Source organism: Jaculus jaculus, chromosome 1, assembly GCF_020740685.1.
Source record: "Jaculus jaculus isolate mJacJac1 chromosome 1, mJacJac1.mat.Y.cur, whole genome shotgun sequence".
NCBI lineage: Eukaryota > Metazoa > Chordata > Mammalia > Rodentia > Dipodidae > Jaculus > Jaculus jaculus.
The window spans coordinates 184,754,692-184,767,800 of NC_059102.1; the positions used below are offsets into that span (position 1 = coordinate 184,754,692).

Below are 13,109 nucleotides of genomic sequence, written 5' to 3' on the forward strand. Positions count from 1 at the left end.
CATATAATAACAAATGAACATATGACTAAACCAGCAAATTAAAAGTAAAAACATTTTAACTGTTGGGTCATGATATGCAGAGATATTTCTCCTACTCATAACTGTGGGCTAACTCCAGAATGCATGATCCATATACCTCAACAAGGAGGAGCCCGGGGAGGGGGCAGGACATAGACGAGCCTAACAATGGTACCAACTTCATTGTATTCACTGTGTACAAAATCAATTAATTAACAAAATAACTTAAAAAACAACAAAAAATAATAATATTCATGATGGCCACATTCTGTTTTAGACCTTCAAAATATAAACTCAGAAAATTTTCCTAGTTTGTTTGTATGAGAATTTCTCATTTTAAAATCTAAGGAATAGATGAAGAATCCTTTATGTTACTCTACATACGCCACATAAATCATTAATGCAAAGTGAATTTGGTTGTAAGATTCTTTATTTTGTAAACTATACATAAACAGTTAAAAAAGAAAATACATTATACCCTAAATATTATGTAAGGTCAACATTAGAGTTTTTATTTAATGTATATAAATTAAATGGAAAAAAGCTCACCAATTTTGCTTTCAATGAATAGTGTACCAGGAAACCAGTTACCCACTGTTGAAATGAATGATACCAATGTGTAGCATTCAACAGGTTTTTAAAATTTCTATTATGAGCACAAAGCCATTGGTCTGATATTCTGAAAAGTGATGGTATGCCAAAATTACTATGCAGTGAACTAACATGCTAACTTAAGTAAAGTGTGTAAAGTAAGTTTTGTTACAATTAAGTCTTAAATGTCAATTTTCACAATAATTGCAAACAAGTCCACATGGGAATATGGAACAAAAGGAAAAAAAAAAAAGAATGAAACACATTTCATAGTCTTCATTCCAGCAGCAGTGTCTTTACTAGAAATAATTTGTTAATTAGGTGTGCTTAAATATTGCCTAATATCCTACATTGCATGCTAACCCTTCCTACTTCTATCTTTTGCAAGGCACCATACAATATGTTCTCTAAGCTTCAGCACTACTAACAAAAAGGGAATGATTCTAAGATTAAATGCAAAATTGTATCTAAAATATGAAATAACATTAATTAATGTTTTCAAATTTGATCTTGGGGCAAAAAATGTTTTTAATGAAAATATTATTGAAATGAATCTTTTACTTTGCTTCCTAATCTAAACTCTTTCTTAAATTCATATAAAATATAGAAATCACATTGTTCAATAAATGATATTTAAACAAAAGTAACTACATGAAACTGCCATTCAAATTAAAATGGAAAAACAAAACTGCCTTTAACTTTCAGAATCCATAGTCTTCATATTTACCACTTTATAAAATAGTCCATTATAACCAGGAAAACTTCAAAATTAAAAACACACCCTAAATAAAGCTCTTATGGTGGTCTCTTTGCTTTCCTTATCATGTAGTGTCTTCCTCATTATCCCTACTCACTCTAAGTTTGATAAGATGTCCTATTAGAATTAAAATTAAGGTCATGCATAATGTCATAAAATCCTTGGGGTAGAGGCTATTAATAAGTTATTGTAAACTTATAGTATCTCTCATATAAGCAACTCATATGATCCAAGCACACATTAGTTGTTACTTAATTTGTGGAACATTTACAAAGAGTCTTCTTATGAAAAATTTATTATAGTTAATCTTCATGACTTTCCTTGTCTGGCTATAGTCCATGTATGTTTTGCTTTTTCTAAGATATACAAAAACTAAAAGTAAATGATTCTTACTTAAACATAAAGTATTATGACTTTAATTACAATATTTTAAATAATTATACAAAATATATGTGAAGTTTAGAATCATTTTGTTTTGGAAAAAGAAGGTAATTCTCCATATGTTATCACTTTGCAGATACTAAAAATGTCGAACATATTGATCTCAGCTGTCACTGGTCAAATGTATCCATCATGGTCATCTATATCATCATCATCATCCCCTTCATCTTCATTATCATCTTCAATGTCATCTTTATCATTCATAATGTCATCTTCTTCATCTTCATTATCTGCCCACTCATGGAAATCTCCACTTGCAAAATCTCCAGAGATCTCAAAATCTGTAGCTATAAAAGCAAACATGTAATTTCTTTAAATGTGGAGAGGGATCATATCTGAGACATATAAAGTAACAAACAGGGCTAGAGAGATGGCTTAGTGATTAAGATGCTTGTCTACAAAACCAAAGCACCCAGCTTCCATTCCCCAATACCCATGTAAGGCTGATGCACAAAGTGGCACATGCATCTGGAGTTCATTTGCTAGTGGCTAGAGGCCCTGGTGTGCCCATTCTCTTACTCTCTCTCTCTTTCCTTCTCTCTCTCAAATAAATAAGTAAAATATAAACAATTAAAGTAAAAATTTTTTAAAAAAATTATTGGCATCTTAATTGTTTTCCATCTTAATGAATACAAGAAAAAAATCCATTCTCATAAATGCTCTTATGTTAAAGCTATCATTGGTTAAAATATAAGTGCTAAAAACTGATTTATTATTGAATTGAATTGCAATATGGGTATGTTTTAGGCACTTTCTATCATGACCAAATACCCAGCAGAACTGTCCATCATGGCAGCAAGTCATGGTGACTGCAGTGACTAGAAAAAATAGGAACTCTGCAGCTATTTTTTGGATGGTTAAGGAGGAAGTACAAAGTTAGATTGGCCTCTAATCTTCCTAGCATTACATCCATTTGCCAGGTAGGAGGTAGGTTTCACATGCTAGAGATTCCAAAACTTCCCCAAAGAGTGCCATTCATCAGTAAGGGACCAAGTATCTAAATACAGAAACTTATGGGGGCACTTTTTATTCAAACTATATTACGGGGCTAAAAGTGAAAGTCCAGCTAAGAAGCTTTTACAGTTAAAAATTTTTATAATACAAGCATGAATACTGATTTGGATGTTGTATTCTGGAAAAATATTTTATAAAGCACACTGGGAACACTAAAATATAAACATGTGATGTTCAACTTGTTATTTATTTTTATGTACTCACATAAAATGTATAATCACAACATTAATCAACATATGAATTTAATTAACCTTAAAATAAATTAATATTTCCTCACCCAGGTATATGGAAGTATTGATTGCACTTACAGCATTATCATTTGTGGATCTTTACAAAGTTTAGAGATTTAAATAATATATTTGTTTTTGAGTTTTCATAGTACCCAATTTCCTCTTTCCAGAGGTATGAAGACACAGTGTCCCTCATTGGAACCTATACAATGGATTCTTCTGTCTTGGAATGAAAAAGTCTGCTTTATCTATATCTAGTAGCTATTGAAATTTGAATTAGTAGAAGGTTCTTAGTTTCTAATTATTAGCCTTGATATATTCAAATTATGAAATTCAATGATTTTAATCTGAAAATAGATTAAGATTTTTGTTTCTTTCTTCATACATATTTTGTAGTCTGTATAGGCTATGTCTTCATTGTAGCATGAACAAATGAATGAGTCTCTGACATGTTTGTGTAATTGGAAAATTATACAGGAAGTAAGTTTTCCCCTTACCACAATCTGCAACACCATTGATTCTGGACCCCATAACTTCATTTCCATATCTGTCAACACACCAGCACTGCCCAACACTCCCGTGGCATTGTGTTGGCTTATAGTAGCCATCTTCATCACAAAGGGGAACATACTGTCCTATAAAACACAAGGGTTGTACAAACGCACAAATGAAATTGATAGATAATGTTCACTCTTTTGGTAGACACTCATTCACAGGTGAAGTGTGCATTATAGTCCAGACTATGTGCTGTTTATTTCTGTATTAGAAAGCAGGTAGAGTTTCAACTGCCCTTAAATGGCTAGGCCAAAATGATCTGCTTACATTGATGGATTCTTCTGTTAAGGAAATTACTATCTTAATATTTCTTGCCTGGAAATGGTGTTTTCAGAATTATAATACAGGGCTAAAACAGGACAGATTCTATATTCATATTATGTTCCCAGATCATTTTACATAACATGGCATAGATGACTCTTCACAGTCTTCTCACAAAGCAACTTTATCTTTTAATTTATAACATATTCATTCAGATATTTCAAGATTTTTATGTACCCCGCTATTTCTCCAAGATTAAATATCGCATTATTTTCTCAACTCTATCTTTCTCTACAGTTCCCTCTTTTACTTCTTCCTGTATGAAGCACATGTGTGTGTGTGCCTGTTTGGGTATGGTTAGTGTTCCTTGGCTTTTACTGCTGTGTAAACATTTACTAAATCTAATGACCAATAGGCAGATATATATATTTGTGATATCTCACAGTCTATGGTATATGCCTAATTATAAATATGTAATTAGTAATGTATAAGTTCAGTAAAATCCTTTAATCAATGCCATCACATTACAAGAGTGTAAGTTCTAAAAGTTCAGAAAATGTTCTTATCTTTCCCAAATATTCTTTTCTGTGTATAGGGCCATCATAACTATTTAGTTAAAAATATCTGAGTAAATGGATAAAATGGGAAAGTCACTTAGTATTATATTCATTTTTATCTAAAATTTTATTCCCTCCAAAAACTTAATACACAGGTGAATACATGGTAAGTTTAATTCCAAATCTTTATTAAGTTGACAGATTTGAATTGCTAATCTCTTCATGACATGGAATACTATCATCAACGAGGATAATTTTTGAACAACTATGGACTTACAGTCATCAAAATTTAAAAAAAAAAATCCATTTTCTAAAATCTGTCTTTTTTACAAATATATGTATATATATTAGTTGTTTTATTTATTTATTTGAAAGAGACAGACAGAGAGAGAAAGAGGCAGAGAGAGAGAGAATGGGCACGCCAGGGCCTCCAGCCACTGCAAACGAACTCCAGACGCGTGTGCCCCCTTGTGCATCTGGCTAACGTGGGTCCTGGGGAATCAAGCCTTGAACTGGGATCCTTAGGCTTCACAGGCAAGCGCTTAACTGCTAAGCCATTTCTCCAGCCCCATATTAGTTTTATACTCAGCAAATACAGTCAGTTTGGTACCATTATTGGGCTCATCCATGACCTATCTCCTCCCCTTGGCCCCTCCTTGTTGAGGTATATGAGTCATGCATTCTGGAGTTAGCCCACAGTTATGGGTAGGATAAATGTCTCTGCATATCATGACCCAACATGTGGCTCTGATATTCTTTCCACCCCCCCTTCTGCAAAATTCCCCTGTCTTTATTAAATTGAGCACAAATATATTGAAAAATGTCTTTTGTGCCAGAAAAATAAAGAGAATCCATGCAAGAACTACATGGGCACTCTGGTGTGGACAAGAACCAACACTGAACCCGTATACTGCATTTTGTGACACTCTACACCAGTATAGCATCTAGCACAGTTTCAGCTATCCATCATTGTCTCACACAGGTAGAGAAAGGCATGCTGTGCCCCCCAATAAAGTTTCATTTCCTCTATGAAAGAAGAGCAAACGAAATTCCTTCCAAACAGTTATGGAATGTTTTTTTGGATTTTAAAACTTCAAATAACCACAGCCAACATCTTCACAGGTCATTACTAATAGACCCTGCTTGGCATTAAACTATTACTCTGCTGAATTTAAATGGCTTCTCTTCCCATTGTCTCAGGCCAAACTTTGACTTTCAATGCAAACTAATGTCTGAGCAGGTATTTACCCTTTTGTCTTCACAAGCATCTGGTGGCATTGTTTAAATAATAAAATGTGATATTCATTATGAAAAAGAAATGTTGCCTTCTAAGAAATTATGTAATTACATATAAAATGTTCATTTAATAATGTTAAAGTCATAATCCAAAACAGTAACAGAGATATTTTGTGAATTTCATCATCAATCATCTTTCACAACTAAAACGTTTCACTGCACACGATTGAACCTTTTATTTTGTACAATGGGCCCTAGACTATGAATTTTCTAATATTATGAAAAACATACTCATTTAACAAAATGTATTCATTCTAACTGTAGATATTATAAACAAAATATAATATCAATTAATCAAAAACCATGTAAAGTTAGATGTCACTAAGTAGGCAAACGTATCATTTCACATGCTTGAGGTCCTGTTTAGAATATTAAAATTTAAAAAAGAATACCAGTGATTAGACAGGTAAAATCCATGTACGTTGACAGCAATAACAATCTAGTAGATTTTTCAAATGTACTATGGTCATTTGGTGCATACATGAATAACACAGTAAAGGATATATGGAGGCTATGTGCTACCTTTGTAACTTATTTAGCAAATTAAAATTACTCTAGAATAATTTTTAAGTTTATGTTAATTAGTACAAACAATAATCAAAATTATAATCTAATAATCTATTGATTTTCAATCATTCAAAAATGCACAAATACAATTAACTGTCTATCATGTAGACATCACTTATTTATCATCTATCTATCTATCTATCTATCTATCTATCTATCTATCTATTATCATCCATCTAATCTACCTTTCAATAATATATCTATTATCTCTTTGTTATCTATCTACCTTCTATTTTCATCTATAACAAATCTAATTAGATATCAATACACATATGTATTTAATTGCTAAAAGTAAGGTTGCAAAAATACTAGTGAGAAACAACAACATAAATATCATTCAGCTTTCTGAATGGGAGCATTTTCTCATAATATGTAGCTGATCACTAAAAATACCTTTAAAAAGTCTTACACAATGCCATTAATCCTTAAGTTGTTTAACCACAGAATCCCAATTAGTTTTGTTTATGTTTTAGCTTAAGCATTGTTTTAATCTCTTTTTAACTCAGTAACTTTCAAACTGAACATATTAGGGTAGTATAACAGACATGGTATCTTTCAAAAGGAAGTTTAATGGCTATCCAAAAGTTCATAAATTTTCTTGGTGAAATTTCATGCAGTCTATTTGTGTTGAATTAATATTGATTTTATGTTGCCACATCCCTGGTGTTATTTATGCATGCAATAAAGCCTTTCAATGCATGAGCTATTACTCACCTAGGAGCTTCTTTACTCCCTGTCGCTTCTGAAGATTGCTGAGTTCTGTCTGGCAAGGTGGGTCTGCAATGGCATTAAATATGATACTTCAAGGATTATGCAAAATACCAGAGTGTTTTCTGTGTCATAAAATGCATGTCTTTGTATGCCTTTAGAGGATGCATGTTACATATTTCCTGAGCTGCCTATGAGGATACACTCATACAGAAATGTATGTTTGAGTGTGGTTTTTATCTTAATTATTAATTAATTATTAATTATTAATTAATCTTGATTTTCTTCAGAAAAACTGAATTAGATAAAAAATATAAAATACTTAAAAATGGAAATAATTTTTGTTGTTACCATGTAAATATTTAGGAAATGCAGCAATACAAATCTTGTTATTGCTAACTAAGAAACTAATTTCACCATGATTTAAAGTAGCTTTTCTGGGGTTGAGAAGATGGTTCACCTGTTAAATCCACTAGCTGGCAAAGCTGACTTGCCTAGGTTCAATTCTCTATTACCCAGAGAGAGCCAGATAAACAAAGGGGCACATGAGTCTGGAATTTGTTTGAAGGAGCAAAAGGCATTGGCACACCAATACACATAGACACACAGATGAACATACACACTCTTGCTCTTAAATAAAGAGATAAAATATAAAGATAGCATTTCATTATATCTATGTAAAAAAGTAATGTCTTTTAAGTTATTTCAGACTCATATGCATTTTAATACCATACAATGTTATTTTTCTTTAGTGATCTTAGTTTCCCCTAGAAACTTTAAGTATATAAGCAAATCATAAACAGAATATAATGAACAATATTTATGATCCAACATTTGTAAATAAACAAAATACTTAAGGCCAGTTTGAAATTATTATTTTTATTTCTGAAATTCAGTCACATAGAACAATTTTTAGAAGTTTTAAAATTTGAACTTCTATTACATTTTCTTACATTATTAAATTTTTATTTGTGTACTTATATATAATATGTATATTCTTATCTGAAAACCATGTTTTTCATTTTATATTCATATTATAAAACTTGTTAATGCTATATAAAATAATGTACTGTTTGGACATTAAAATACCAAAGTAGTTCTTATTGTAGTTCATTGAATAGCTTTTGAAAAATGTAAAATATAATTAATTTGAAAACTTTAAAGTTTCTTACAAGTTCAAAACAATTTAATTAACAGAATGAAAACTAAGATTCTTAAATGTAATTTATAGTTTATTATATGATTACAAGAATTTTTCACCTTGAGAAACTAAAAAGTGAAGAAAAATAGCTTGTATGAGTAATTGAATTAATGAAGCAGCTTAGATAATATATTCATATCTTCTTATGAAGTATGAGAATCATTTTTACTGTTTCATGTATCTTATTTAGTCATTTGGTGCTCAACATGGCTAAAAAGCACCAGCAATTTTAGGAATACCAACTCAAACTCCTTTCCAATTTATCAAATTAGCATCAACATTACACATAACAGATTTTCCTTAATTTTCCCAAACTTTATAGCAATGTGGGAAATGTTTTAAGTCTGTTTCCCTACATGTGTATGTATATATGTATGTATGTATATTGTATACATATGTATACATATAATATATATGTATATTATACTTTATTTGATTCCTTGAGCATAGTCCTACTTCTATACTGCATTTGCATTTCTTATTCTGAATGGGAGCTAAGAATATCATCCAACTCTCCATTGGGCCTCACTTCATCTAGAATATTAGAATTCTCTGCAAGGACAGTTTTAAGAAGTTAAACTATTTTGAAAGGGTTGAAAGAGTAAGTAATTTTAAAAATAAAATTAGTAAAAATAGCTTCATGCTAAACTTTTGGTTCATTCTGCTCATTTAATAAGAGCACAAAATAGAACATTAAAACTCCACAGTACATTGATAAAAACCCCATTTATTTTACTCTGTGGGCAAAGCAGATAACAAATTAATTTTAATTATTAGTTTTAATAGCTATGTTCTCATATCTCTGCATGCTGCTTGCTGATTAATAATGGAAACTATAATGAAGCACATTAATATAAAATATTAAATACATTTTTTCATCCTAGTAGGTTTGTATCTTTAATAGAACTGTTTTGTTCAATATGGTGCTTATTTGCTCTCACTAAACACTCGAATTACAAAAGACATCACCAAACTGAGTGAAGCATTGTGCCCTGCTGATACTTTATCATGAAGAAAAAGATAAATTTTGAAATGCAGGTCTCTATCTTCATCTATAGTTGCCTCATGTTTTACCTTGCTGCCTCTGGAAGCAGTAGCACCACTCATTGTTGGATATCAAACTGTCCTTGTATGTGTCACACGAGTTGAAGAATGCCTTGGTACACTGCTCATTCTTGTCGAGATAAATGCTCCCAAGTTCTGACTGGTCCAATAGCAGGTCATAATTTGTATCAAGTCTATTAAACATCCAGCCAAGTGAATCCTTGCAAATTGGCAGAATACTGGTATCAAATCCTATGTGAAAAGAGAAAATGTTTAGAAAATATGCAAGATGCCATCACTGGATTGTCAAGTCAATCAACAAAGTAGGTAATTAGCGAAGAGTAAGCCCTGGATAGTCAGGGAAATAGTAGATTAGATTCATCTTGGGAAATTTTCTTCAAAGTAAATTGAGTGTAGCAATATCTATCTGTAGTTTTTAGGATTGATTAACCAAAGAAAAAAATAAAGAAGAAGTTGGTAATAATTAGTTCTTCACTCAATAGAAAGTATTATTGTAATAATATATTTTATACTATTTATTGTTCAAGCTTTTGCTCACAGTATGTTATGATAAATCCTTATTATATTGAAAAACTATTGCTTACTATATAGAATTAAAATTCATTTTCTTACAAAGAAATGAGTAATGTGATTTTTATAAAAGAATTATTAACATAAGTCATAAATTCAGCAATATCATATAGCTTAGTTAAGCTGTGGTGAATGTGGAATTTCATATAAAATTGTGAACAAGAGCAAGAGATACCATGATATATTACTATACAGTTATTCTGACTTCCTGTCTTATTGAAATTTTTAAAATATAAATGTACTGCAGTGGGCGGCAATAAAGTACACCACATGGAAATGAGGGTCCAGAAATGGCAGACTAGGGATGTTTTCAAGCCCTATGCTACCTGACACAGATTGCCATGGAAATCCACTAACCTTAATGAGGCTCAGGGTCTATATAACATCAGATTCTTTATCAGGGCTTTGAATCACTTAAGAAATCACCCCACACCTATGCAAAAATACAATGCCTCCAATCAGATGTGGGTTGTGAATCCTTGCTTATTTTAGACATAAAAAAAATCATGTACACTAACAAGAATGCAATTAAATTTCTTAACAATGTGCTAAGTGCTGAATGTGCATTATATTACAGCAATTAATAACCTCTGAAAACTATAGAATAAAAGGAATTCAGGGCAGGGTGTTAACTCAGTGTGTAAAGTGCTTACAGATCAAGCATGAGGACCAAAGTTCAGATCCCTAGCACATACCTAAAACACTGCTACTGGGGCCACAAAAAGAAAGATTGCAGAGGTTTTTTGCCAAACATGTTAAGGACCCAAGCTTGACCTTTCAGTTCTAGGAGAGACCCTCTTCCAAAATTTAAAGTGAAGAGGAAAATTACTTAAGACACCTGACATCAGCCTCTGGCTTCCACATGCACATACAAACACATATAGTCGCACTCATGCACACCACACACATAAACACCAAGAAAGTAAATAAAGGAGAGGAATTCATGCCCCTTGACTGTCATGACTCCACGGGCCTTGAGAGTGCTCTTGTGCAAAACATGCCAGAAAAAAACAGAAAAGAGAAAGTCATGGAGAAGCGAAAGTTACAATGGGGAAACTCTGGAGGTCATGTACATCCCTCTGCCTTGGATCCCTTATAAAAAGCCTTACGCTTCTAGAAGAGTGTTGGTTGTTCCATCATTCTGTAGATGCAAGGGAGATTTTTTTTTTTTAATAATTAAATCACTGTCAAGACTCAGAAATAAGAGTATAGACTGTTAAAGACTCCTGCCATTGGTAGAGGGTTAGGATCTCTGAGAAATGAGGAAAATTTAAAAAAAAAAATGTGGAAGAGAATTACAAAAGAACAGGTAAGAACTGTGGACAATTACCAAGCATTCCATGACTATTAAGAAAAAGAATAAAAAGGTAGCTAGAATATATTTCAGTAATAATGGGGGAATCTCCAAACTTATTAAAATTTATTAAATCACAGAGGTAAGAAACTGACAGAACACTAAACAGAATGGATATCATCAAATGAATAGCAAATATTATCTTGCTATTTTAATGTCAATTTACTTAAAACTGATGTTGAGAAGAAAATTGTAAAAGTGTCTAGAGTTTGAAACAAATGACCCTGCAGAGAAACGAGGATATGAGAAAACAATTTGGAGATGAAACCCACAAGGCAGGATATATTAGGTTGACAGTTATGACATGTTAAAAACTCCTTGAAGTAAATAGAAAAAAAAAAGCTCAACAAAAATCCATTGCCCAGGACTTCCAGCAAAGATGACGAGCACCTAGCTGTGCTGCAAATCCCGGGGAAAGAAAGGCAAGACATTAAGGGTACACTGGGGCTTTTAGGGCAGAGCAATCTCCAATAGATTGTCAGTGAGAGGGCACAGAATGGGGAAAAACAGGGAATCACAGAACCCTTCACAGGTGGGTAGCCTGCCCCTTCCCCCAAATAGCTGCCATGTCCACTGCCACTGCACTGCCTGCTGATTGATCCCTGCATGCAGAGCTTAGGTTGCTCCGCACACTCGCCCATCTACTGCTCTGGACTCCTGTGTTCAGTGAATCCTGGGAATAAAAGGAAAATCCTGATTCACTCAGGAGCAGGTAGCCCAACCCTCCCCATTACCACAGCTCAGCTGTGCTAAGATCGATCCCTGAACATGGAACTTTAGACTACCCCGCCCTCTCGCTCACATACTGCTCCTGCTGCTACATGCTCAGTGAGCCCACTTCCACAGAAACTGTGGCTCTCACTTGTGCCAGCTCAGGTGCCTTCCCCTACCTGTCTGCCATGCCAGCCATCCACTATTGTCCTATGGCAGGGGAGCGCAGACTGCTTCCAGGTCCCGGTGTTCCCAGCCAGAGTTTGGGCTGGTTCAGGGCTTGGTACCTCAGTGTCCCACCTAGCTCGAACACAGGAAGCTTTGGTGCATTACTGCTTGAAAATTCAGGCAACTTTGGCACCCCTGCCAGGCAGTGGATAGGCAACTTTGAGAAGTGAGAGCCAAAGCTCAGGCTGCTTGGCAAGTGCCCCAGGCTGCCTCAGATTCCCATTGCAATTGAGCCCAGGGTGATCCACCCACGTAAATGTCCATACACTGTCATGGGCAGACAAAAAAAAAAAAAAAAAAAAAAAAAACATGAAAAATCAAATACAAGAAAATCCAGTTAGATCACCCATTCATACAATGAATATACTAACCAAAACACAGAAGAGTCATTAGGATCAGAACATCAAACTGAAGCTATGAGCAATGCAACCCTGACCAACCAACTGGTAGAACTTGCAAGAAAGCAACAAAGGACAGATAATCACGAGAATGCTGCCATCACTAAATTAGAATAAACAGATAAGAAATTGGAAGGAATTCAAAGAGATTTAATAGATTTAAGGGAGAGTGAAAAAAAAAAAAAACCTTAAGAAGCAGCTGGCCATGCTAAATGAAGACATAAAGAAATGCAAGGATGAATTACCAGAAGTATCAAGAAAAATCAGAATGATGTGAAACAGGAGCTTGACAGAGGGATAGAAATGAAACATAAATGCAAACTTAATTGAGCAAGTCCAAAACTTTCTAGGAGCTCTCAAGAATAGAGAAAGCCAAGTAGAGAATAGAAACTCTGATCTGGAAGACAAGATGGCAAAAAACAGTTTGAGAGTTCAAAAATTTCAGTAAGTTCAAAAGTTCCTGTGAACAGAACATGAGGGAATTGTGGGATACACTTAAACATCCTAATATCAAGATCACTGGAATACCAGAAGGAGAAGAAATTCAGACCAAAGTCATGGAGAACTTATTTAACAAAATAATTGAA

The 13,109-nt window shown here is 33.3% G+C and overlaps 1 protein-coding gene across 3 annotated transcripts in view; it reads right to left on the reverse strand.

Annotated features, from left to right (window-relative positions):
- Positions 1–443: 443 nt before the first annotated feature.
- Spock3 (SPARC (osteonectin), cwcv and kazal like domains proteoglycan 3) overlaps positions 444–13,109 on the reverse strand; it is a 413,063-nt gene continuing 400,397 nt past the window's right edge. For all 3 annotated transcript variants that reach the window (XM_004657152.2, XM_045142135.1, XM_045142136.1), the window contains 4 exons: positions 9,271–9,492; positions 7,002–7,064; positions 3,549–3,686; positions 444–2,094 (listed from right to left, as the gene is read on the reverse strand). In XM_004657152.2, coding sequence (XP_004657209.2) covers positions 1,925–2,094; positions 3,549–3,686; positions 7,002–7,064; positions 9,271–9,492 — 593 coding nt within the window. In that variant the 3' untranslated portion in view covers positions 444–1,924. The remainder of the gene's footprint in view (positions 2,095–3,548; positions 3,687–7,001; positions 7,065–9,270; positions 9,493–13,109) is intronic.